The sequence below is a fragment of the Neopelma chrysocephalum genome, unplaced genomic scaffold (genome assembly GCF_003984885.1).
Source record: "Neopelma chrysocephalum unplaced genomic scaffold, ASM398488v2 Primary Assembly neopelma1_74, whole genome shotgun sequence".
NCBI lineage: Eukaryota > Metazoa > Chordata > Aves > Passeriformes > Pipridae > Neopelma > Neopelma chrysocephalum.
The window spans coordinates 824,931-851,704 of NW_020897735.1; the positions used below are offsets into that span (position 1 = coordinate 824,931).

Below are 26,774 nucleotides of genomic sequence, written 5' to 3' on the forward strand. Positions count from 1 at the left end.
TTCCCCTGGGGAGAGCAACCCCAGAATCTCCTGCTTTTGGAGGATTTTGAGCAAAAAGTCCAGCTGTTCTCATGAATCAGCTGCTGCTTTTGCTGCCTGCAGTTCTCTGAGCTGCTGGAGTTTCACTGCCCAGTTCTCCTTCCCACCATCCAGCCAGGGGGTCACCGGAGGCTCCTCCTGCCCATCAGCTCTTCCCTGGGGAGTCTGAAGGAGCTCCAGTGCTTCTGCTACTCTGCCACCGGCCTGACCCTCGTGGGAGGACGGGGTAAGTCTCCCCCGTGGCTGTTTGTGAGGCTTTATTGGTGTTATGTTGTAACGGGAATCAGCTTCTAAAGGTGAAGCTCTCCATGGGCGTGACCCCATGAAACGCTGCTGGGGTTTGTAAGGGCTGAGACAGGTGAGGGGGTTTTATACATGAAGGGCTCAGAGCTGCAGGGCTGGGTGTGGGTCCTGATTCCTCCCTTTCACATCCAGATTAGCTTCAATTATGGACTCACAGCATCACGGGCTGGGCTGGGTTGGAAGGGACCTTAAACCCCGTCTTGTTCCAAGTCCCTGCCATGGGCAGGGACACCTTCCACTAGCCCAGGTTGCTCCAAGCCCCGTCCAACCTGGCCTTGGACACTTCCAGGGATGAGGCATTTCTCCTGCTGTTCTCCAGGCAAGTTTGTGGCTAATGGTTTGTGTGATTTGCCTTCAAGTTACATGAAAATTAACTTTTTCCCCCCTTGCTTTGCCTTGTTAAGTTAAAGCACATTTCAAATTTTGGAATAATTCTTAAGTGTTTTCTTCTTACCTCTCAAAATTCCTCCTCTCACTCACAGTACAGATCCTCTGTCTCCTTCATTACAAAATTATTACATCTATTAAAACTTGTTTTCTACAGAGTGGGCATTTAATCCAGACCATGGCTACTGGGGAGGAAGGAAGGTCCTTTTGCCTGGGAAAGAAGCAGGAGGGCAGTTTCAGAAGTTCCCATTTTCTGACCTGCAGAATGATGCTTGTTTGGACTGTTTGCTGTGACTTGGGGACACACCTCCCCATCCACAGCTTATGATCCCAGCAATCTGCAGCTTTTACTGAACCTAAAGAGTAAACAGCACCCAAACCTGCTGGATTTAAATGAAACCCATGACCCTGTGGATTCTTGTCACCCTGAGCTGGTTGTTGCCACCACAGTGGGTCTGTTTTGGGCAGAAAAGAAAGGATCCCCTTGTTGCCAGCGTGGCTCCTCTCTGGAATGGGGTGGGATTTCTGCAGCTCTGTGGGTGATGGTGCCAGAAGGCAGCAACAAAACATTATCAAAAAGTCTTTAATTCAGAAAGGTTCACTTTTTAGGAAAAATAGTGAAAGACAGAGGAAAGCAAACATGTAACGTCTGCCTTAGCCCCCTCTGTGTTAGAAGCTGATGACTTAGCAAATAATAATCAGCCTTCCCTGCCCCCGTGGTTTAGACTCCCAAATTTACCAAAATGGGGGTTAAAGGCTGGATTAAGGAATTGACACCCTGTTTCAGCCAGGCTTGGGAAAGCCCTGGTGAGGACAAACTGGTTCTCAACACCTCCTGAGCTGTTCAAGCCCCATTCCTTCCTCAGCCCCCTCAGAGCACACAGGAAGGGGCAGTTTTGTTGCTGGCTGAAGATGACTCTGTCTAAAAACAGATCAGCTGTGACAATGCCTTCGGGCCTGTTTCCTCCCTGGGATCTGCCCCTCATCCCTTGGGATGTGGTGCAGAGCTGTGGCTGCAGCAGGACAGGCTGAGAGCATCATTCCATGGAGCTGATACCCCAAAGTGCCCTGAGCATTTTGGGGACGTGCTGGGGTGGGACGTGGTCATACCCCAGAGGCAGAGTGAGCAGTGACTGGCACAAGAGCCAGAGCGTAAATCCAAGTGCCTGAATGTAATCACAGGGATCTGATTTCAGGATCATCCCCAGATGGATGTGAGGCTGCCAAAAGGCCAGGGAAATGTTTTACTGCTGGAAAGTCTGGCAGCAGGAGAAGGGAGCAGGTCAGTCAGGCACTGGCTGAGTGTGCTGTAACCAAAGCTGGAATCATGGAGTGTGGGGAATGCTGGGGTCTCACCAGGCATTTGAAATGCAGGGACTTTTGGAGCCAAGCAGCAACAGCAGCATCTGTGTCATCTTCCTCCATCAGCAGTTAGTGGTGGTGAACATTTAAGCTCCTCCCATTGTTCCCGTGTAGCCCTTTCTCCTCCCTTTGTGGCACAGTTGGAGGATGTCAGGCTGAGTGTGGCAGGTTGGAATCTCATTCTCACGAGGTTGTATATTTGTGTGTGAGAAGCAAGACTTTGGCTCCTTGAACCTGTGGAAACCAGTATCAGTGATCATTGGAAAACCAAAGCAAGACTTTGGGACTTTGAAGCTGCCAGGATAATATGTGGAGGCCAGGATGAATTGTGATCGACTTTTGGCCACAGATCTTCAGGATCAGGGATCACTGGAAAACCTCCCTCTGCTGCTTCAGCCCCTGTTGCCTCTGACTCAGCTCAGCCTAAAGGTGATGAGCTCAGGGGCTTCTCTCTCCCACCCCACCCCTTGCAGGTCAGCACTGAGGGTTCTCCTGAGTCCTCTCTCACCTTCATGAACCCCAGTGTGGACTGAGTGTCCATGGGCTGCACCCACTGTCCCTGCCCTGGGCACCCTTTTCCTGCTGAGCAGCTTCTGGATCAAGCAGTGGGATTCAGGCACGATCCTGCAGTTCAGCCTGGTCCTGGGAGGTGTCCTGATCATCCCCATTGCTCCACTCAGGATTTCCTACCTCAGCCTTGGCAACCAGTGGCCATTTGGGCAGTTCCTCTGCCAGTTCAAGTTTTCCTGCACTGCAGCATCTATTTCCTGTTGTTCATCTGCATCCACCGGTACTTTGGTGTTGTGTGGTACAAGAGCAAGTCCCTCTGCAAGAAATCTGGAAAACCTGTGCTTGCTCATCTGGCTCATCCTCTTTGTCCCAGCATTGCCTTTCTTCTTCCTCCTCAAGGCTTCAGTCTCAGGATCAACAAAATGTCTGGATATTCATCTATTTTCTTCTTCCACTCCATGGCTCTTGTTTTGCTCTCTTTCCTCCTGTCCTTTGCCATTTCCCTGACTTGTGGAGCTCTGTTGGGAGCTGCCACTGCTGCAGCAGCAAGGAAAGCTCCAGAGGCAGCAGAGGAAGAGCAGGTCTCTGCAGATGATTGCAGGTCTCTGCAGATGACTGCAGGTCTCTGGTGGTTTTTGCCACCTGCTTTGGCTCCCTGCACATCTGCAGGACCACTGGCATCCTTGTGAAGTCCTGTGGCATGTCTTGGCACCTCTTGCACAGAGGAGCAGTTGCCTCCAACATCAGCTGGGTGTTCATGGCAAACACCTGCCTGGATCCCCTGATTTATGTGTTTGCCAATGTTTGCCAATGCCAAGGGAACCTTTCTGACTCATTTTGCAAATGCTGGGCACCAAGTGAGTGTGAAAGGTCCAGGAACCACCCAGGACATTCCTGGGAGATCCCATGGGGTGGCTGCTGGAGATCCAGACCCTGAACTTCCTCCTCCTGCTCTGTCCCAGGTTCCCAGAGCTATTGTAGCAGCACTGCAGGAGTTCCAGGATTTCTTTGTGTTCCTCCAGTGCTATCAAGGGCTGTTCCTTTGGGCAAGGACTCCCTGGGCTGTAAGGAAGCTCCAACTGGGCACCATTCCTGCCACTACTGGTGGCTGGATCGCCCAAATGTGGGCTTTTTTACTGTGGCCAGACCTTGTTGGGTGCAAGGGGGAAGTAGGGGAAGAATTTCCAACCACAGTCATAAACCATGAGAAGGTCCAGTGAAAATTGCCATGAATCTCCTGCTCAGGAGTGTTTTGTGCTTTTTCTTTTCCGTCAGGAGCAGGGTCTGTGCAGGTCTGAGTCCAGCACCCCAAAACACAGGGGACAATAACCCGTGTGCAGGCACCTGGTTGTCCCTCGACCACCCAGAAGTCAGCAGCTCGTGTTGTAGTGATCCAAACTTTGGGAAAGATGGGAATGAAATGAGTACTAGGGCAGGAGTCAGAGAGAGGAGATGCTCCTCTAGATAAGGCAACAACTTGGAAGTTCAGGGTTTATTTTTAGGCTTCGCTGTAAACTTATTCTCTGAACATGACACAGGATCCACGTTTCACTTCCCCATCCCTCAAATTGATCCTAGCTGTCCTTCCCCTTTCTGTCTTGTCTCTTCCAATGGAAAACCTACAGTTAACAAAGTAACTGTGACCTGCTTTTTGTACCAGGAAAGCCAGGGTTTCTGGAAAACACTGCAGGAGGTGCTGCTGTGAGAGAAGGAGAGGAGAAGAGTCCTCATCTCCTAAGAGGAGCTGGGCAGTAAGTCAGGATTTTCAACAGGGTTTTTGTTCCCAGTGCTCCACTTAGGTTTGGGTTTGGGTATGGTGGCTATTGGCTCTGCCCTGTGGCCACCTCTGGCCACCTCTGCAGACACAGCCTTTGCTGGCAGTGCCCTCAGGGCAGGTGAAGTGGGTGCCCACCTGTGAGGAGGGTGCAGTGACCTCCCCCAGCACCAAAGCAGGAGCTGGGAGGTGCAGAAAGGTGGCTTGCAGAGGTCTGCTCTAATGTAACCCAGCTCTTTACAGAGAGGGTTATCAGGCATTGGAACGGCCTACCCAGAGAGGTGGTGGATTCACCATCCCTGGAGGTTTTTAAAAAGAGATTGGATGTGGCCCTTAGTGCCATGATATAGTAATTGGAGTTGGATCAGGGGTTGGACTTGATGATCTTGGAGGTCTTTTCCAACCCAACCTATTCTATGATTCTATGATTCTATGAAATAACCTGTTTATCCTAGAAACCAGTGTCAAGGGCAGGGTAGAAGTGACTGAGAGACTCGTTTTCTGACTTGGTTTCTCTCTGCTGATTAATTCCTTGATTAATCCCCACCTGCCTCACCGGGGCTGCTGTGAGGCCTCATTGAATTTGTGTCTATCACACACCTGGCAAACTCAGAGGAAAGGTGTTGTTCCTGCTGTTAGAACACTGTTGTTGGATAAATCCTGTTGCCAAAGCCAGGCAGGCTCCAGAGCCCTGCCTAAGGCACCTGGGTGGCAGAAAACAGCACCTTGGCTTCGGGCTCTTTCCTAGAGGAGGAAATACTTCTGTGTTTGTGATTTGACGAACAAACAAAGGGATGTTTGTACACGCCTGTGGAAAAGGTGACTGTCCCTGTCTCCTCACAGCCTTTGCCACAGTGCCCAGCAAACAGATGAAGCTTCATATTTCAACATGCAGCTGAGCAAGGGATGGGGAAGGGCTGAATCAGGATAATCCCTTTTTATTCCACCAGGGAGCATAACTCTAATGATTTTGATGCAAAACGCTTCTGCAGGTCAACATTCACCTTTTTATTCTTAAGTAACTGTCCATTAGTGATTCCCTCTGGACAGCCAACTGTCAAACAAACCCAGACTTGTTTGGGCAAGTACAGGGATGGCAAATAACCAGGAATTTAAATGTATCTGCAATCCTGCAAACGGCTGTAGCTACATTGAAACCCAAATCCTGCCCTGAGCACCCCCACAAATCTTATTGTCTCTCCTCAGTTTGAGCAGTTACTCAGTATTTAGTAACTCAAGTAAAGCCATTCGATTCCGTGTTTGATTTAAAGGAACTTTTGGGAATATGGTTCCTATTCACTTCCTATGAGGAAAAAAAAAACCTATGAGGTTTTAAGCTTGTAATATTTTAAGGTGATTTTCTTAGACCTTTGTGAGGTGAATTTCTGAGCTTGTAAGGGGCATGGCCATACTACTCCTTGGTTAATAACCAGTAACTAGTCCTGGGTTAATCCAGATTATCACTGCTGTTAAGGCTTCATGAGCAGCTCCTACCCAGAGGCTGGAGAGCCACAGCTCAGTGTTTCAGCAGAAAGTCACACTTTGGGTGCAAACACTTCATTCTGCAGATACCCTGGTTCCCCCCACAGGAAGAAACCCTTCCTCCCCCAGGAAACATCACTCCATTTGCATATTAATCAAGCTGGACGATGAGTGACTGGGAGGTTCCTTGTGATGTCAGAGCCCTGCTATTTCCAGTGGTCACCCGCCATGGGGAGGACCAGGGAAGTGGTGGATTCTCCATCCCTGGAGGTTTTTAAGATGAGACTGGATGTGGCATCAGTGCCATGGTCTGGGAACCACGGTGGTAGTGGATCAAGGGTTGGACTTGATGATCTTGGAGGTCCTTTCAAACCCAGCTGATTCTGTGATTCTATACTTCTGTGATTCCGTGACTCCCGGTGCTGCTGCTGCAGGGTTGGGAAAGCCCTTGGCAGGGCTGAGGGTTTGTTCCAGCGTTTCTTTGGGATGCCAGCAGTGCCAGCCTGGCGTGTGGGTGCTGCCAGAGCCTCCTGCCCAGCAGGAACCGCGGCCACTCGCCCGCATTTCCAGGTGGTGACTGGCAAACGTGCTTCCTGTGGGTGAGCTGCCAAAGCCTCAGCACGGGCAGGGATGAGCTGTGGAGCTGGGAAGGCACCTCAGGAGGTGTCAAACCCCTGCTCAAGCAGGGTCACATGTCCTCCCCACGCCCACATGGCTTTTGAGCATCTCCAAGGATGGAGCATCACCTCAACTCAGTGGCAACACTTTGTCTAAGGCAGCCCAAGGTGCCGTCACCCTCTTCACAGGGACCCCCAGTTGGCTCCATGTGCATGTTTAGGATGTCAGTGGTGTTCCGGGGGTTAAAAGAGTTTTTTGGGGAAAAAATGGGGCTTTGAGAGAAAAAAATGGAGTTTTTTAGGAAGGAAAAGGGTTTTATTAGATAAAAAATGGAGGTTTTTAGGAAGGAAAAGGGTTTTATTAGGAAAAAATGGTGGGTATTGTGAGAAAAAGTATTTCTCACAGTATTATGGGAAAGAAATCAGTGGGTTTGGGAAAAAATGAGGGGTGTTGGAAAAAAATGGTGGGTTTTGGGGAAAAGTTTGAGAATATCTTTGGAGAAATTGTGAGGTTTTGGGAATTTTTTTTTTTGAGGGGGGGAATTGTGGATTCTTGAGAAACAAATGGGGTAAAACCATGTTTTTTAAAAAATATAGAGGTGGGGGGGGCAAAATTGATTTTTTTTGGAATATGGGGGGTTTTAGAAAAAATATGGGACTTTTGTTGAAAAACTGGGGGGGTTTTGGGAAAATGGGGTTTTTTTGGAAATTTTTTTCAGGACAGAAAATGGTGGGGTTTGGGGGCAAAATGGGTTTTTTTTGAGAAAACTGCATTTCTGAGGAACAAAATTGGCTTTGGGGGGAGAAATCCCAATTTTTGAGGAACCAAGTGATGGTTTTCAAGGAAAAAAAACAGGGAGGTTTTGGGGAAAAATGATGGGGTTTTTCAGGGGGGTTCAAAATCACATGATTTGACTGCACGGTCTTCAGAGGCACCTCCAATCTCAGCCCCTCTGTGCCTCTGGACAAATATCTCCAAGGAATCCGGTGGGATGGCCACTCCACCCCGAATATTTGTTCCAGTTGTTTGGACAAGTGCACATATTCACCCCAAAATATTTAGTGAGTATATTCAGAATAATGAGAATAATAGGAATTATTCCCCTCGTGAAAGGAAAAGCACTTAAGCTGCTGTTTTGTTTGATTCTTTGTTGGTGATTTATAGATGGAAAGGGAAGTTTGTTGGTGGCTCGTGCTCAGGTTGGTGTCCACCAGGACCCAGCTGCTTCCCTGCCTGTGTTGGTGGTTGGGGTTTTCCCATTTTGCAATGGTGGAGGGGACAGGCTGCATTTTCAAGTTTGCTTTTGCACCCAAAACAGCTGGAAAATGGACGTGGGGAAACCTGCAGGTTGGTCACTCATCAGGGGTGACTTTCAGGGAGCAGAGGCTGGACACTGAAAGGCCCCATGTCCCCTGAGACCTGCCAGCCAGGACCTTGGTGGATTTTCCTGCTCCAAACAGGAACAAAAGCAGTTTTTAAAGCTCCCTAGTCCTGGCACAAGAGGTTGCTGGAGCCTGCCAGCACCTGCAGGGCTGCTTGCTGATGGAGGCTCCTGCAGGATAAATATTTACAAGAGGGATTTGTGTGAAAAGGTGCCTTTGAACCTCCCAGGCACCATTTTTGGTTAGAAAACGCCACATTCATTGAAAGCTGCCCCACTGGCCCGTGTTCAGCCACACACTGAGCTGGCTGCTGGGGTCAGTCCCCCCAAAACTCACAAAAACCAACCCAAATCCACTTCTGCTGGGGAAGGAGTGGTCACTGCTTGCTTTGCACCTCAGTTCTCAGTTCCTACCTAGAAGATGATGATGATGTTTCCTTAGTCCCCACCACATCACTGGCCTAAGGACCAGCCTTTCCAAGCCCAGCCCAGATAAAAAAAGCTTAGTCAAAAAAAACCAGTTCCAGCCACCAGGATTGGTGGCTCAGGGACACAGGCCCCTGAGGGATGTCCCTCCTGGGGGAACTGGAGCACCAGTACTGGGCAGAGTCCTGCTGCTTCTTGCCTGCCCCAGGGAGCAGCTCAGGGCATCCCACGCCCAAGCCCAGCCCTGTGATCCCTGCACAGCTGGAGAGAACACAGGTGGTGCCCGTGGAAAGGGAAATCAGGGGATCAGCTGCAGCTGGGTCTGTACCTGGAGGGAGCAATTTGTCTGCTTAAGGAGAAAATAACAAAAAAATAGGTTTTTGCAACCACTGCAGGGAGGTGGAGGGGGGTGAAGGCCAAGCTGGTGCTGTGCAGCTCCCAGGGCTCTGTTTAGTGCCATCTGCTCGTCCCAGCCAGGGGAAATCCAGCTCAGAGACCACCAGAGGAACACCACCATGGCCCCAGGGCCCCCTGCACCTGCCTGGGAAGGCCCCACAGTGCTGGGTCTCAGATTCCCTCCCTGCCCTCGTCTGCTGAAGGTTGTCACTGAGGATGGAGAGCTGGGTGAGGGATTTCTCCCTCTGCTTAGGGAATATTTGGGGTTTGGGGGTGCTTATCCCATCCCAGACCATTCCCCACATCCAAAGGCTGTATCAAACCTCCATGCTGCTGCTGGGGGAGGTGTGGGTGAGGGATGGAGGGTGATCATCACCTGCAGCTGCAGCTGGAGGTGGGAGGTGTCCAGGGACACTGAGCCCCAGAGGAGGGAGCAGCCCTGGCCAGCTGCAGGCAGCATCCTGGAGCTGGCCAGGGCTGTGGGACCCTTGCTGGGAGCACCAGGACCTGCCTGGTAAGGGCTAAATGTGGTGTTCCTTTAGCTTTCTGCAGCGGTGGGTGATGGGGGAGGGTCACAGGGGGACCTGTGGGGCAGCAGGACTTGGCCAGCAGTGCCCAGGGGACCAGCACTGCCCCACCAGTAGCTCCAGGGGGTGAATGAGGTCCCCAGGGCCACCCAGCACAACCTGCAGCCATGTGCTGGTCCCTGGCTTCCAGCCTCTGTTACTTTTCCAGGTCCACTCTCAGGTGGGGGCTGGTGAGGCCACCAGGGACAGAAAGTGGATGTCACCTGGGTGAGGGACCGAGGGCAGGATCCCCATCCAGGCCTCTCCTTCCCCTCTGGCCTTGCTGCTGAAGCTGAAGCTTTGGCTGTGCTGCTTCTCTCCTTCCCCTCTGGTCCCTGATGCTGTTCCTGGGCCAGCACTTGGCCATGGGCAGGACTTTCTGTTGCCCACCTGGCAAGTGCTGGAAAGAAAACTGGTGCAGAGCAAAGCTTCTCCTGGAGCCAGGGAGTGCCTGTCCCTCCTCCCTCTGCCTGTCCCTGCTCCCATGGCAGTGGGTGTCACCCGTGGGCAGTGACCCCCCCTGTGTCAGGGGCTGCTTTAATATCACCAGGAATTCTCTTTGCCTTTGCAGCATGGGAAACCAGGAATGATTCCCCTGAAGGTGCAGTGGGGTGGATGGATCCTCAGGCAGAAGGAGGCTGAAGATTGAGGATGAGTCAGGATGTCCCTGGCTCTGGGGGATGGAGGCTCCCCTGGGTGCTGTGGGGGGGAGATGGGGCCCTTCCATCCTCATCCAGAGCTGCTCCTGGGGCAGCATCACTGTTGTTCTCCCAGGGGACTGTTGGTCCCCTGAAGCCCCCCATGTGCCATCAGCCAAAGCAGGAGATGGAGCAGCTGGAGAAGGCTCATCAAAGGGACTGTGAGTGCAGGAAGGGGGGTCAGGTCTGGCTAGAAGGGGCAGAGAACACCCCCAGGGGTTTGCCCAGAGCTGAAACAGGCTCTCTGTCCCACAGGACACTAAATTTGACTTTCCTTGGTGACTGTTGCTGCTCAAGGCACCTGAGCCTTGAGCCCAGAGGGAAGCAGAGCCCCTGCCTTCAGTGGCACCTCGGGCACGGGGGAAGAGACACCTGTAATTAGACTGAGCGGCCCATCAGGGAGCACTGCTGGTCCCAGACCTCTTTGTGCTCATTACCAAGGGGTAATTAGTGACTTTGCAGCCTCGTGAGGCCGCAGGGTGGAAGAGGGGGTTGATTTAAGCTGTGAGGAGAGCCTTGCCCTGGCTGTGGGAAGCGGCACAACAGCCTGGGAGATGCCAGGTGAGAGGGGCAGCAGAGACAGACCTGTTCCTTGCAAGGGAATTTTGCTGGCAAGCTTTGGGAAGCTGAAGAGAAAGGTGCTGGAGTGACGTTTTACCCCATCCTGGGGAGTGAAACAGGGGAAGGGGTCGGGGCTGCAGAGAGGGGTGGGGGTGGCACAGGGCGATGGGTGGGCTCAGGACGGCTGTGCCCCCTGCTCCAGCTGGCACAGGGAGGCTCCCAGGAACTGGCTCTGGATGTGTTGGGGTATCTCCAGCCATTTTGGGGTGTTGGAGCCTTGCTGGCCGGGCAGGAGACTCAGATTTGGGGGTGCTGTGCCTGGCTGTGCCCGCTCTGGCCTCGGGGCTCTCCTGCCTCGTGCCACCGGTTTGGCATTTTGGATTTGGCTGCTGCTTGGATAAGGAAGGGTAAATCCAGAGGCACTATAATGTCCCTGGTCATGCTGGGGACAGGTGACAATGGGGGGCTGAATCACCAGCTCACCCCAGACTGGTGCTGGGAGGGAGATCCCCAAGATTTGGGCAATGACAGAAGCTGCATTTGGGCCTCAGTGGATTCCAGTGGGGCATCATGTTGGAGGCTTGGGATGAGCACCCAGATGGGGTGATAAAATAACTCTGGGGTGGTTGTTGGTGTTGCAAAAGAGCAAACCTGCATCAGCCTAATGTCTGGGAGGGGGATGAGAGCCAGTGTGGATGGGGATGTTCTGCTGGGGAGTGAAATGAACTCCTTTTGAACCGATCTACTGGTGAAAGGGGTTAAACAAGGCCAAAATGAAGTGCTTAGTGAGTGTTTTCCCCCCAGACATGAGAGTTTCTCGGGCTCTGGGTTTGGGTTAAATTCACACTAAAACCCCATCAGGGGAGGTTTCTGGTTTTACCTGTGTGGGATCTGCATTGAGTTACAGACTGGAGTTCAAACCCCACTGCCCAGAGCACTCAGGTGCACCCAGCTGCTTTGCTCTGTGTTAACCTGCCAGATTTTACCTTTCCTTGGTGCAAAAGCCTGCAAAAAGCTGGCAGCAAGGTGGTTTGGTTCAAAAAACAAAGCTTTCCCCCCCCAGATATCTACCCACTACCATATCTGCACTAGTGGCCTCAGACACAACACAGCACCTATCGAGACAGCCTTGCTCTGTGTATCCAAGGCCAAATCCTGCTGAAAGAATTGCCTTTAAAGTGCTTAATTAACTTCCTGTCACCCCTTTAAAGTCTCAGCTCCTGAAAGCATGTGATGGCAAGGAGGTGGCAGAGAAAAGCACTGGTTTTGGGTAAGCACTGACATTACAAAACCACCAACAAAGAGCCTCCTGCTCTTTTCCTTGGAAAAAACCCTCATGACAGGGACAGACAACGTGACACCAGTTTGAACACCCGACTGGCAGCAGGGAGGGAAGTGAAAAAGGCTTTGCATTTGTGTAAAGGCTGCAAAAGGGGGGTTGCCAAACGGGATCCAGGCTGGGAAACAAGCTGGGCAAGGAGGTTGCGGTGACTGCTGCCTCACCCGGGTGATGATAATTGTGTTATGATAATTCTATTTATGATAAAAGGTAGATAATCTTTTTGGTGGTTTGCTGCTTATTTAGCACTTTGTTGCCATGGGAATTTTGATGCACCTTGATTTTTTTTTATGTTTAGTTTTGCTGACATAAATGCTGTTGGTCAAAAATCCCTGGGTTTGCATCCTGGGAGGCTTCTGGGGGGGGGATGTCACAGGGCAGGAATCATGGAAGGAACAATCATTAAGGTTGGAAAAGACCTTTAAGTTCATCAAGTCCAGCTGTCAACCCAGTACCACCACAATGTTCACCAGTAAACCATGTCCTCAAGTGCTACATCCACATGTTTTCTGAACACTTCCAGGGATGGTGACTCCACCAGTTCCCTGGGCGGTCTGTTCTAGTGCTTTACAACCCCTTCCATGGAAAAATGTTTCCTAATATCCAATCTAAACATAACCTGGTGCAATTTGAGGCCATTTCCTCTCCTCCTGTCACTTGTCCTTTCCCTGAAGCAAAGAGCTGGGAGGTGGGTGAGCCCTGATGGGCTCCCGGCTGAGGAGCATCAACTTTCTCCCTAAAGAGATGAGAAGGAAGTTTCCCCCTTGGAAATTGGATTGGTTTTGGCAGAGATCACAGGGGAATTTATCCTTGTTGGCCAAGAAACCATGGGGTGCCCTGGCCCCACACCTGCCCCTTCATGAGCTGGGGAAACCCTGGTTTGTGGCTCCCCAGGCAGCCTTTCCTTCCCGACTGTGGGTGACCCAGGGAAGGCTCAGGTGAGATTCAGCCCAGCTGTTCATCCATCTAACAGGTTTTGTGTTCCTACTCGTGCCTGTGCTGCTTTTCCTGCCTCAGCAACCTGCAAATTGTAGCTGCTTGGCCAGAGAACAAGCTCCTTTCACTTTGGCTTCCTGGGCTTGTGCCACTGCCCCGTGCCCCCCCAGTTTCTTTTCCTACAGCCTGAAGTGACTTCCAGAGGTTTAAAAAGTAAATTCAAATGAAAGCCTGGCAGGGGGAAACTGCTTGGGGTTTATACCTGGGGTTTATTCTGTCTGGGGGGTGCTCAGGGGCTGCATGAGGGTGCTCAGGGCAGCCCTGTGCCCCTGCCCTGAGCCCTTTCTGCTGCCTGTGGGGAGCAGAGACAAATGCACACACGTCCCTGAAGCTGGAAATAACCTCCAAAATGTTATTTAGCCTGAGGAAAAGGAGGCTCAAGGGAGACCTCATTGCACTCTACAGCTGCCAGACAGGAGTTGTGGCAAGGGGGGGGTCAGGCTCTGCTCCCAGGAAACAAGTCACAGGACAAGAGGAAATGGCCTCAAGCTGTGCCAGGGGAGGGTCAGGTTGGACTTCAGGAAGAATTTCTGCACAGAAAGGGTGGTCAGGCATTGGAAGGGGCTGCCCAGTGAGGTGGGGGTGTCCAAGGAAGGACTGGACGTGGCACTCAGTGCTCTGGGCTGGGGGACAAGGAGAGGATGGCACAGGTTGGACTTGATGACCTTTGAGGTTCTTTCCTAATCTCAGTGATTCTGGGGAAATAATTTGTAAGAGTTTTCTGCAAACAGACCCTAATGCACTGTCTGTGCTGTGAGCAAGCTTGGGCTTGTACTGGCAGCTCACACCAGCCCCATGGGGCTGGAGGGGAGTCACTGGCCCCTCCACAGGGTTCCTCTGTGACCTCAAGCAAGTTCCTCGTGCCTCCAGGTCGGTGGGTGTTGCAGGGTGTTGTCTCCCCATCGCTGAGGGGACACCCAGCATCCCACAGTGGTCACCCAGCAGAGGTGTGAGTGTGGGAGGGGGGGTATCCTCCCCAACCAGCTGAGCCAGGAGCTGCCAAACCCAGCCTGGGTGGCACGTGGAGGAGGGGGCAAAGCTCCAGCACCTTGGCACTGAGCTGCTCCAGGAGGCTCCATTGAGGGCTTTATCCCTGGCTGTGAGGGTGGAGAGGCAGCTACACTCACCCCAGGCCAAATACCCCCTTGTGTGTGTGTGTGAAGGCTGAGGGACAGCAGGGACCTGCTTGAATCCCTCCTCACTTTGCTCAGAGCAGGGTTTGAAGCCTCCACTATGCCCAGGGAGATCCCCTGCCAGAGACTTTCCCTGCCTGCACTGGGCTGGCACTGCTGGATCTGGAGCCACAAGTGGGTTGAAGCCTTCCCAGGGGGATAGAGGAGGAAAATCATAGTTTGGGGGCTCGTGGGCTTCCCTCATGGAGCAGTGAGTGCACTGGATGGGCTCTCCCACCACGGGGGAAATGGGTGGGATGAGTCTGAGTGGGAGGATCCCACCTTTACAGGAGGGGCACAGGTTGGTGCCAGGTGCTTTGGTGGCCACCAAAGTGCTGTTTGAGCTGGGACTGTGGCACGTTCAGCTAGGACATAAAGAATTAGGTGTATGCATGTGGATATATGTGTGTATGGACAGCAAAAGGTGTGGCAGCACTGCCTGAGTGAAGGGAAGGTGGTTTGGGTGCAAACATCCACACATCAGGAGATTTGCCATCGCTTAAATGTGTTGCAGCTGTAAAGGGAAACTGTCAGTTCAGCTGTTTTGTGGGAAAAAGTGTAAAAGTGAGTGTGTATTGGGAGTCTGCTGGTGTCGTTACACTGAACTATCACGGACACACCTAGAGCTGCCTGTGGATGAAAGGCACTTTATACCCGAAATTTGTGCCCTTCAGAAGATTTATGAACCGTTTGTGCAACAGCATAAATTTAACAGTGCTGTTAATAAGTTTGTGGTGATTTCACTGTGAGTTATGTACAGAAGAACTGAGGATTCAGCTCTCCTTGAAGGTTTTGAGGTTTAGAAAATGGAAAGAGGCAAGGGGCCGGCCATTTTCAACCATCTGAGGACCCCCTCCCTTCTTCCCATCCTCCACAAACTCTCTAAGATAGACACTACCTTAGTAAGATCTTTAGGTGCATCACAGCAAACTTCACCTGGGGAACTGAGTGTGTATTGGGACAGGGGAGTGCCAGCACAGCCCCCTGAACACGGTGCTGGGTGGTCTCTGCTAAACCCTTCAGTGTGGATCTGGCCCACCTTGGCCACCTCCTGCCACATCCCAGCACCCTGCATGTCCCAGGCAGTTCCTGCAGGCCTGGGCTGGGCCACCCACCCCCAGCCTTTCCCACAGCATCCCCCTCATTTCCTCGGCTAAAAAAAGCTGTTTCTTCCAGCGCAGAGCACACAGGAAAATCCCCACCTGCTCTGCCCCCAGCCCCTCTAATCCCTTTATGGTGTTTGTGCGGATCCTGCTCTTTGCCTTCCCTCTAATCTCCCCACCCAGCTGTTTGGCAGGACACAAACCACACCGTGGGCTGTTCGGATCAAACCCAGGGAGAGGGAACGTTCCCACATGGGGCTCCCTGGTCCAGGGCTCCAGGAGATGCTTTGGGGGTTTAACAACCAGGGACAACCCCCCTCGGTTCTGAGCAGCATCCTGAATCCTGGAGGATAATTCAGAGTGAAAAGCAAAGTCTCCAGCCGATATCCCTGCTTTCCAGGGTGCCCAGGGATGATCCCTCTTGGGCAAGGGTGGGGAGGGATCTGACAGTCCCCTGCCCCGCTGTAGCACCAGCTTGTAGCTGGGGTGAAGGTGTTAAAAGTCACCCCAGGAGGTAAATTAGTCCATGTTTTACCCCTCTGTAACTTGTTGTGTGACTGAAGATTTTCAATCTGGAAATTTTGCTAAGGATTTATTATTCCTGTTAGACCAAATAATCTTTGGTGTATCTTGGCAAGGCTGGAAAACTCTTGGGCTGATAAAGCCTCAAAGTCAGAGAGATAAAAGCTCTGTTATTGATCTATTATAAGTAATGCATTATATTAAAAGTATTTAGGCCTTGGCCAGGTCTCCCCAGGAGGGTTCTCCAGGCATTGCTGCCTGCAGATTGATGGCCATCACCCCAAAAAAATAGGTGCTGGGAAAGTTGCTGCCTCCTGCATGGCCTGCAGCTGCTGGGTGATCCCTGTGGATACTGGGATGGTGTCCCAGCTGCCACCGTGGAAGTGATGGTTGGCTTCTCTTCCTTCTGTCCTTTATCTCCAGAAACCCCTCTGTGCTGTGCCACAGCTCTGAAAGGGCTTCAGCAAAGTCCTCTGGAGGTTTAATCTGTGACCTTTTCCTTCCACAAGGACACCCCTGCTCCCTTCCTGCCCTCAGCTCCGACCTTGGGCCAGTCACTGATTCCCTGAGCCGGGAGCCTCGTGGTGGTTAATATTTGCTGTACCTGGGGCAGAGGGAACCTGCTGATTGTGAGGAGTGTGGGATTGTTTGGGGGTAAAATGTTGTCCAAGAGGCTCGAGGATTCAGGTGTGAATTGTCTTTGGCGTTGCCAGTGTAACAGAGTTGATGCTACAGAAATGGTTGGAATTAGACTGCGGTGAGGTAAGACTTGATCCCAAGAAAAACTGACTAAGCAGGTGCCCACCACTGTATGGCAGAAACACTTTTTCCTGCTTACTAAAACCCTTTTTGGTAGGAAATAATTTTGTATATTTGTCAAGCTGCCTCGGGTGTGGTGTTTGGGCAGGGGTGGGACCAAGGCACTTGGAAAGATGGGTTAGTGGGGGCCTTGGCAGTGCCAGGGAATGGTTGGACTTGATGATCCCAGAGGTCTCTTCCAGCCTAAATGGTTCAGTGATTCCACAGCTGTGCATCCACAGGCTGCTGTCAGCCCTGCTGCCCCCAAACAGCCACAAACACACAGTGTTTGTCCTCCCAGGGCTGGGTGGGCTTTGACCAGGTGAGGGATTAGTGGTGTTTGTTCTGCCTCCCCTGTTTGGGTGCTTTGGTGCTCCATGGTTGCAGCCATCCACGGAGGAGCTCTGCTCCCTGATCCAGGTTACTGGTGAGCATTAACACTGCCTGGATTTCATTTCATTTTTCCATTGTCCTGAGCCCACTCAAGCTTTGGGGTGTTATTGCACAGGAGGGCACATCCAGGGCTTTCTCTGGGAATAAAATGAGGCTGTCCCATACCTTTCCTCAGGGAGGTGTGGGGATTTGGCACATGGACACACTGTTGCTGGTCCTGCTGTCTGCTGTGAAGGATGCAGCACATCAGGCTCTGGCGAGGCATCTCACCTCTCCCTGGGATGGGTTTGAGTTGCTTCCCAAAGGATGCAGATCCATCTCTGTGCTTCCTGATTGCATGAAAGCTCAGCATCAGACCCTGATGAGGGCAGTCCCGTGGGCTCCAGGTTCCCAGGCAGGACAGAGATGGGAACAGGGAGCCCAGGACCCGGCAGAGCCGCCGGTCCCTCCACCCCCGCTCGGGCTCGGGCACGTGTTGCAGCGGCTCCGGGAAACGCTGCTGCACACCCAGGGGTACATTTCCTCCTGCCCTGGGACGATCTCCAAACAGGAATGAGGAAGTGCTGAGCTTTGCAAGCACTCTCGTGGATGTGTCCCTAAAATACCCCGTGGAGGGAGGCGGCTGCTTTCGAGCTGCACCCCAGTTTCAGCTGCAGGAGGCCCTGCATGTCACCCAGGACAGGAGTGACACAGAGGAGACCCGTGTGGCTCTGCTGCTCCCGGGGACCTCGGGCACATCCCTGGGTGCCAACCTCCTTCCCAGGAGCTCTGCTTGGGGCTGTGCCCGTGGGCAGTGGGGTGGGTGACGTCTGGCCCGCCCGCAGCCCTCTGTCACTGATGTCACTGCCCGGGCACCAAAATTGCTAATTAAGTTCTGCTTCTCTGGCTGCCAATCTCATTTCCTGGTTCTTGTGCAATCCCAAATGCTTTCAGGTTTCTTCCCGGTTCTTTATCTGCCTGCGGGACCAAAACACCTTCAGAAGAAAAACAGAGCTGGGGTTTTGGGTCAGTGCCCGGGGAGGAGACGTCCTGGGGGGGGGCAATCAACCGTAAAGGGGTTTTTTTTAGCTGCTCTGGTGCAGATGTTTCATTGTCTTGCAGAAAAACATTCCTGGGGGTGATTCAGACTCAAGCATGAGTCTGCCTTAAGGACCGGGGGAATTAGCAAAAACCCAACTGCTTTGGAGCCCAGTCATGCTTTAAAGCCTTTTCTCCTTTTGTAACATCGAAAAACTGCTTAAAACCCGAAGGTGGAGAGCCACGAAAAACTACTTAAAAACCGAGGCTGGAGAGTCGCGGTGCCCTCACCCCTCTGGGTTTGCTGGGGGGTTGTTCGAAATCCTGCTCTCCTCCCAGAAAAAAAATACCGGAGTATTTGAGATAACGCCCGGAGGCGCCGGCACGGGCTGTTTGTGTCTGTGCCGGTTGTGCGCTGGCACCTTTGGGGTCTGTCTGCCCTGACACGTGGGAGCCTCCAACGCAGGATCTATGGAAAACCGGGAAGACAGCGGCGCGTTTAATTCATTCTAATTGGATCTGCGTTCGGCTCGATAGCTGGAAATTGCTGCTATATTGAAATAATCGACTCAAATTCACACACCTGTTGGCTGGGGATTTTTAGCTGACTGTAAATCACATCAGGGCCACTGCGGCGCGGGGATGGTTTGGGGGTTTAAAGGTACTTTACTACGCTCTCGTGCTTAAAAATTGTACTTAAGCTCAATGGTTTATAGTTGAGAAGGGCTAAAGTGGGAGATTTCAGTGTTTTCCCAGTAGTTCTCCCTGGAGCCCTCAGCCTTTCCTTCCTTTGAAGGAAAGCCTGGGGGGCAAACACGGCCCTGCAGCCACGGGGGGCTGAAACCGGGTGGGCAGGAGTTGTCCCTGGGGTGTCCAGGGCAGGATGGGGGGAGAGGCAGTGGTAGGGCTGCCGGGCATCTCTCTGCCCCTATCCCCAGGGATTTGGCTACTCCTATCCCCAGGGATTTGGCTGCCCTTGTCCTTGGGGATCTGGCTGGTCCTGGTATCTCCAGGACCACCCAGGCACCCAGATCCATTCTCAGGCATCCCACCTGCACAGGGCACAGTCCCAGAGAGGCTTTTGGGGTGCTGGGGGGAGCAGCTTCCCCAACTCCCACCCCACAGCACCGTAGCAGGGCTGGGGGGAAAAATACCTGCCCATGTGTAAGCAGGCAACCCTATATGAACAAAGCGCCAGGGGACACAGGCAGCGAGGGGGCAGGAGGTGGAAAACAGGATTTTCAGTGATTATTACTCGTTATTTTAAAATAAATATTAAGTTATTTAGCCAATAACTCGCAATTTTTTAAAATAAAGCGATGTTTTAGCCGTAGGATAATCGTTGCTTTCAGTAAGTCATATTTCAGTTTGAGAAAGAAAACAATGCTAAACGTGTTTAGAGGGTGTCCCTGGGGGTGGGGGCCGGGTCCCGGCGCTGCCGCCCCGGGGGAGGAGCCGCCTCCGCCCCCGCCCCGACCGCGGGCGCGTATAAAGCGCGGGCGGAGCGGGCGCGGGCACCGCTGGGGCCGGTGAGCGCCGGGACCGCGGGTTCGAGTCCCGCCGGGGGGGGACACTCAGCTTGGAGTTGGGGGGGAGAGGGGCTGGGGTGGCTTATTTTGGGGCGGAAGGTTGGTTTGCGAAGGAAACGGGCCGGGAGTGATGTGCTGTCACCCTCGCAGGGCCGTCGCCATGTCGGTGTCACACAGCTCCAGGCTGAACAAGCTGGTGCGGGAGCAGTACATGAGGCTGCCCCAGGATGGGAAGGTGCAGGTCACCTACGTCTGGGTCGACGGCAGCGGCGAGGGCGTGCGCTGCAAGAGCAGGACCCTCGACAAGGAGCCCAAGAGCATCGAAGGTAACGCCGCTGCTTATCCCTCTGGGTGATGGGTGGCATCCTAGAGGGCCCTGAGCATCGCCTGGGAAAAGTTCTGGGGTGCTTTGGGCGGGGGGAGTTGGCACTTGCTCTCCCTGGTTGCGTGGCACGGGTGATACCTGTCGCAGTTGTCTCGTGGGGTTACAGCAAGTGGCAGGGTAAACACCCAACCTGCGTCGCTGCGGTTTCCTTAATCCGTTAATGACGGGGAGGAGGAGTTCCTCGCCCCTTCCCACCCGGCAAACAGGCACGGGGACGTGTCGGCATCTGGATGGGGTTTGGCAGAGGGAGGTGAAGGGGCTGGGACTGATCCTGCCTGTGCTTGATGGTGCTGGGGGAAAAGAACACACTGGTGCTCAGGGAGCTCCGGGGATGTGCAGGGAAACCTTTGTGGCCGTCACCCCGTGGCCCTCGGTGCCCTTTGGGTGCTCCATCCTGAGTCTGAGCCACCAGCACTCGGCTCAATCCACATGTGATGTACCTCTTCCCAACCCTGCTCCCCCCTCTGTCCCCTCCTGCCTCGCAGACGTCCCCGAGTGGAATTTCGACGGCTCCAGCACGGCACAGGCAGAGGGCTCCAACAGCGACATGTTCCTGGTGCCCGTCTGCATGTTCAGGGACCCTTTTTGCCTGGACCCCAACAAGCTGGTGCTCTGTGAAGTGCTCAAGTACAACAGGAAACCCGCAGGTGAGCACCTCCAGCGTGCACCCCCCGGCTCCCGAGGGTCACCCATGTATTATTTATTTAGGGTGCCGTATCCCCGAGGGGCCACTTGCCATGGACCACTGGCCCCGGGGCACAGCTCGACCCCGAGCACTTGGCCCCGGGCTCTGAAATCCAAGTGCTGGTGGCGGCGGTTGTTTGCAGGAACTTGTTTTAGCGGCGCGGGTTGAGGAGGAGAGCAGCGAGACGTGGAGCTCAAGGCCAAAGGCGTCGCCCGGGTTTTGAGCTGAGCACACCCAGCCCGGGGGTGGGGGGTTACCGCGGGGGAGCAGGAGCTGGGTTTTCACATGCCGGGTTCGCGGTTGCTCTCCTCGTTGGTGGGAGGCTGCGGAAAAGGAGGAAGAATGTGCCGGGCTGGCTCGGGGTGACCTTTTCAAGCAGCCCCCGAGCGCGCCGGCTCTGGGCTTATCACGGCGAGCAGGAGCCTGCAGTGCCGAGTCCGTCCTGTCCCTCTGATAAAGCCCCAGACACAGGAAGGGGAGCCGGTTTGCAGGACGCGCTGAGGGGCTCCCAGGGGGGTTGTTTGCCAGCAAATAACCGGTTTTTTGCCAGTCCAGCAGGGCTGCGGCCCCGCTCAGCGTGAGGGGGAGGGTGATGCACACATCTGCCGGGAGGGGGGATCCTGCGGGCGGCGACGGCGAAAGACGGGGCTGGTTCCTCCTCAGACAGCCTGTCGGCCACGGGGGAAGCGTCTCGGTCGAGATTCCTGCCCGGCAGCTCCTCTGCTGGAGCAATTTTTAAAGCCCTGGAGTTGAAGCTGGGGCAGAGAGCTCAGCCCAGAGCCCCACAGGCGAGAGGGGCGCACCCTCCAGGCTTTCCCAGGATGGGTTTCTGTGGATATTAAGGGCTGTGTGGACCCGGGACCTTTCCCCCTCCTCCCGTCAGTGGGAGGGAGATGCCCCTGCTTTCCTCCAGCCCCACACTCCGGGCATGTGTTGTAGCTGCTCTGGGGCTTTTATTGCAAGTTAAGGCAGAATGTGCAGCCTGGAGGCTGCCTGCCCACGTGACAGAAGTTTTCCAGCCTTCTTTTCCCCCCTCTGTCTCCGTCCAAGCTCTCATTCCACTGGCCTGGCACGTTGTCTCATGTCGGGATGGTTCCTTGATATCTGTGTTTTCCTGGCAAAGCCCCAGTTGCCCTGAGCACCTCGAAGGGACGAGGCAGGGCCAGCCAGCTTGGATGCCAACCAAAGCCATGGAGCTGGAAAAGATAAGGATAATTAAGATGAGGCTGGTAGGAAGAGGATGGGGGTGAGTTAGTGATGGAAGATACACAGTCCCTGTTCCCAGGTCTGCTGGATGCCTGTAGCATGGGGCTGGGATATGGCTGCTGATCTCAGAGAGAGAGAATGAGAGCATAAGAGGAGGAGGATGTTCATGGAGCATTGACAGTGGTTTGGGGAATAGGCTAATTAAACCCTCTTGGCCTGTGGCCTGATGCTCTGGTGATGGACTAACTGTGAGGAGGAAACCAATGAGCAGGAAGGAGGTTTCCTTGAGGCTTCTGTGGGAAGCACTTGGCAGTGGTGGAGCCTCCATCTCTGAGTGGGGATGGAGCAGAGCGTGGGCGACACCTGCTCACAGCTGGGTCTAACCTGGACCTCTCTGCTCCCAGAGACCAACCTGAGACACACGTGCAAGAAAGTCATGGACTTGGTGAAGGACAGCCACCCCTGGTTTGGGATGGAGCAGGAGTACACACTGCTGGGAATCAATGGCCACCCCTACGGCTGGCCCGACAACGGCTTCCCCGGCCCGCAGGGTGAGTGCCCCCTCCCTGCCCCGGCCCAAATGCTCCCTCCCTTCCCACCGTGCTGCTCAGGGGTGCTGCCACTGGTAGGCATCAGACCGTGGACCTTGTGTGCTGCTTTCCCATTGCAGCTGACACGGGGCAGGATCTGGGATGGGGTTGGGAGCTGGGAGAGCACCTGGTGCCCCGTGGCTCACGTGAGCTCATCAGCGGCCAGACCCGGGTTGCACAAACAGCTCAGCTGCATGACTTGTTTGGCAAGGGCTGGAGAACTGGGCTGGAAAAGCCTCCTCCCCATGGCTGTTGGGGAAAGGGCTTGGCCTGGCACAGCAGCAAGCCAGCTCCTCAGATGCCTCCTGGCAGAGGGAAGGGGGTTTCCCAACCTGGCTTTTGTTTGGACCAGCTGCTAGCAACATCCCCCTTCCCCCAGGGGGGAGATCTTCTCCTGACCTGCTTGAATGAGGAAGAGCTGTAGAACAAACCCTGGCAAGCTGAATTTTCTAGCTATGAACAATGCTGGCTGTTGTCAGAACAATCTCAGAGGGTCAGTGAGGTGCCTCGGGGCAGACCAAGCCGAGCTTTCCTTATCTCCTGGCCACCTCCAGGTTGATGCATTACAATTCCTGTTTAAGTGCCCAGATAAGGCTGAGGTGGTTGCTCTGATGAACTGCTCAGCTGCTGCTCCTGGGGTTTGGGTCAGTGGCTTGATGTCCCCTGGAGTGCAACAGCATTTTAATTCCCATAAATCCTCTGCCCATGGCAGCAAGTACCCGGGAGTGTAGGATTATGCTGCAATGGTGTTGTTGCTCCCAAGAGCCTTGCTTGGGTGGTGATTCCTTGTTCCTTTCCAGGCCCCTACTACTGTGGGGTTGGAGCAGATAAGGTGTACGGGCGCGATATCGTGGAGTCTCACTACAAGGCATGTCTGTACGCGGGGGTGAAGATCTGTGGCACCAATGCAGAGGTGATGCCCTCCCAGGTACGTGTGGGTGGCCCCATGCAGCCCATTTCCCACGATGGATACAAGTTATCATGAGGCTGGAACAACCCAGCAACTCCCAGCTCATCTGGAACACTGAATGCAGTGACTCCCCACGTGGGTTTTGCCTAGATGGGAGCAGTAGCACTGCCAGGATGAAAGTGTGTGTTTGATTTTCTCCTAACTCACCCTGAGCTCCTTGCAGAGCTGGTGTAGAGCTGGGAGCTCCCCCTGTGCCTCCCCTCCCCGGTGGAGCAGGGATGGAGGGAGCCAGGACAGGCTGTGGGAGCACCACGTGGAGTGATGGGTGTCTGAGTCCTGTTCTGCTTCCTGGGAACTGGGAATCTGGGGTGGGATATGGCTTTGGGGAGTGGTTGGGAGGGATTTGGGGTTTTTTGGGGGTTAGCAGGAGGGAGTCCCTGATTGCCTTAGGCAGGTGGCCAGACTGACCGACTGTGAATCGTTGACTCCTGCTGCTGATGTGGTGGAGATAAGCGGGGTCTTGTCTGCAGCAGGGCTGAGGCAGGACTTTTAACCACCCTGCTGTTTGCCCTGACTTCTTCAGGGTCCTTCTTGGCTGCTTCTGCATCCTGGGCTCAGGCTCTGGCCGCACCAGCAGCTGTAAATACGTCACCCTCTGCTTAGTCACCAGGGGTGGTGCAACCCCGGCTCCAGCCGGGCAGGGAGCAGCCCTGGGAAGGACTAACAGGCTCCTCGTTAGTCCTCTGCCCTGTTTGCAGTCTGGGCTGGGGGTCCTGCACACCAGCAGCTCCAGCAACAGCCTCAGTCAGGCGTGGTGCTTATTTACCTCTGATTTGATTAAAAACTCCTCTGATTTGCTCTATATAGTCACGAGCAGTTTATTCCCATTTTTTTTGCTTGCCAAAGCTGTTCTGTTGCTTAATTCAGCGCTCCCCATCCTTGTTGCTGATTCCCAAGGGATAGCAATCAGCCATAGCCCAGGCTGGCAGCCCTCGCTGGGGGTGGCAGGGACACCAACCTGCCCATCCTTACCCGTGCATCTGCTCTCCCCTTCCAGTGGGAATTCCAGGTGGGCCCGTGTGAAGGCATTGAGATGGGGGATCACCTGTGGATGGCTCGGTTCATCCTCCACCGAGTCTGTGAGGATTTTGGGGTTGTGGCTACGCTGGACCCCAAACCGATGACCGGCAACTGGAACGGTGCCGGGTGTCACACCAACTACAGCACCGAGGAGATGCGGAGAGAAGGGGGTCTCAAGTGAGTCCTGAGGGGTCCCCTGGGATGTGCCTGGGAGGTTGGGGTGTCCTTGGCCGTGTGGAAATGTGTGTCTCCCTACCTGGGTGGCTGCACCTGGGTTGGAGCTGTCCCAGCTCATTATTTTAAAAGCAGCTGGTGGTATGAGAGTGTCCCCTGGGCTGTCCTTGTCCCTGCACAGGAGGAGGGGGTGACAGCCTTCCTGACCATAGGAACACTCCCCAAAGGGCAGGTATCAGTCTCTTCTGCCAGGAACCAGCAGCAGGACAAGAGGGCACAGCCTGGAGCTGCCCCAGGGGAGGTTTAGGTTGGCCATTGGGAAGAAGTTGTTTGCAGAGAGAGGGATCAGCCCTTGGAATGGGCTGCCCAGGGAGGGGGTGGAGTCCTCGTCCCTGGAGGTGTTGAAGCAGAGCCTGGATGTGGCATCAGTGCCGTGGTCTGGGTGACAAGGTGAGGTTGGGTCACAGGTTGGACTCGATGATCTCAGAGGTCTTTTCCAACCTGGTTGATTCTGTGATTCTGTGAAATGGCCCAGCTGACAAACCCCCCCCTCCCGCCCCACAGACACATCGAAGCCGCCATCGAGAAGCTGAGCAAGCGGCACGACTACCACATCTGCGTGTACGACCCGCGGGGCGGCAGGGACAACTCCCGGCGGCTCACGGGCCACCACGAGACCTCCAACATCTTCGAGTTCTCCGCCGGCGTGGCCAACCGCGGCGCCAGCATCCGCATCCCGCGCCAGGTGGGCCAGGACGGCTGCGGGTACTTCGAGGACCGGCGGCCGGCGGCCAACTGCGACCCCTACGCGGTCACCGAGGCCATCATGAGGACGACGGTGCTCAACGAGACCGGGGTGGAGACCAAGGACTACGCTGACCACTGAGGCCGCGGGGTGGGTGGAGGTGTCGGTGTCTGCACTAGCTTCTCACGTGGGATTTGTGCCTGTGTGGTGTCCTCGGCTGCAAGCTCAGACTCTTTAGGAACCTCGCTTCTGGTCTTGTGAAACGTCGCCTTAGAAGTACATATATATTTTATAGTAACAGGGAGGGGCCCAACCTATTTTCTCAACCACTTTTTCTTTTTTTTTTTTTTTTCTGGTTCCTGGTTTTTGGTCATGAGGGTTTTTTTTTATTTTTTTTTTTTTTTTTTTAAACTTGGATTGACTTTTTTTGCCCGATGGACTTTACACTGTGATGTACATAGATCCCTACGTGGACGCTGCAGCTGCTGCTGTTTGAGCCTGGGGAGGGTGGCTGCTTTTTTTCCCCATATCTCTGTTGCAAGGAAATGATAATAAATAATTTTCCTGGCTGGGTGGCAGCCGGGTTATGCTGCGGTGGGTGCGTTTTTCTGTAGCCCCTGGAGCTCCGTGGAGGTTTTAATTTGGGTGATGCTGGTGGATCACAGTCACAGAGCAGCCTGCACTGGCCCTGGACAGGGGCTGGAGATGCTGCAGGATCCGTGGGACAGGTGTCTGGAGCTGCCTTGCTTCGTTTTCTGGTGGCCCAGAGGCCATCTCCTTCCATCGTGATCCTGAAAGGCAAACAGAGCGATGTGGGCTGAGCAAACAGTGGCTGGGGCAGCAGCTGGCGGGCGTTTACACAGGGTGTGTGCTGCTGAGTCAGCAAAGCCAGCCCGGCCCCGGGCACGGGGAGCAGAGCCCTCCCCTCTGGGGATGCTTTGGGGGCAGGAGAGGAGCCTGGAGGCACATCCACTGCACCCCTGGGCCATGTCCTGCTGAACCACAGGGACACGGTGCAGCTCCTTGGGGTGGGATTGCTCTGCAAGGGGGAGGACACAGATTTTATTCATAGAATCACAGAACAATTTGGGTGGAAGGGACCCTAAAGCTCATCCTGTCTCACCCCCTGCCAGGGGCAGGGACACCTTCCACTAGAACAGGTTACTCCAAGCCCCGTCCAGCCTGGCTTTGGACACTTCCAGGGATCCAGGGGCAGCCACAGCTTGTCTGGGCAACCTGTGCCAGGGCCTCAACACTCTCAAAGTGAAGAATTTTTTCCTTGTATCTAACTGAAATTTGTCCTCTGGCAGGGGGAAGCCATTCCACCTTGTCCTGTCCCTCCAGGCCCTTGTCCAAAGTCTCTCTCCAGCTCTCTTGGAGCTTCTTTAGGCCCTGGAAGGGGCTCTCAGGTCTCCCTGGAGCCTTCTCTTCTCCCAGCTGAACGCCCCCAGCTCTCCCTGCCTGGCTCCAGAGCAGAGGGGCTCCCTGGGACAGACCTGCAGGATGTGACCCATCCTCACTCACCAACAGGCACGTTGCCTGTAGATGAGGGAAAGCAGCAGCATGAGCAGACGGGACAGCATGTCCAGTGCAGGGCAGTCAGGTGGAGTTTGGAACAGGTTTTGTG

At 54.2% G+C, this 26,774-nt stretch overlaps 1 protein-coding gene and 1 pseudogene across 5 annotated transcripts; both read left to right on the plus strand.

Annotated features, from left to right (window-relative positions):
* Window positions 1-246: 246 nt before the first annotated feature.
* On the plus strand, window positions 247-25,735 carry LOC113969797 (glutamine synthetase). 5 transcript variants are annotated; one of them, XM_027687970.1, is made up of 7 exons: window positions 247-265; window positions 19,523-19,698; window positions 20,243-20,404; window positions 22,053-22,199; window positions 23,039-23,166; window positions 24,206-24,405; window positions 24,967-25,735. In XM_027687970.1, exons 2-7 carry the CDS (start codon window positions 19,533-19,535, stop codon window positions 25,286-25,288), a joined length of 1,125 nt encoding a protein of 374 aa, XP_027543771.1. In that variant the 5' UTR covers window positions 247-265; window positions 19,523-19,532; the 3' UTR covers window positions 25,289-25,735. The 5 variants fall into 5 exon arrangements, with proteins under 5 accessions (XP_027543771.1, XP_027543770.1, XP_027543772.1 ...); XM_027687969.1 differs by lacking the exon at window positions 247-265 and adding an exon at window positions 17,807-17,831; XM_027687971.1 differs by lacking the exon at window positions 247-265 and adding an exon at window positions 19,349-19,372.
* On the plus strand, window positions 1,938-3,899 carry LOC113969763 (annotated as a pseudogene).
* Window positions 25,736-26,774: the final 1,039 nt, after the last annotated feature.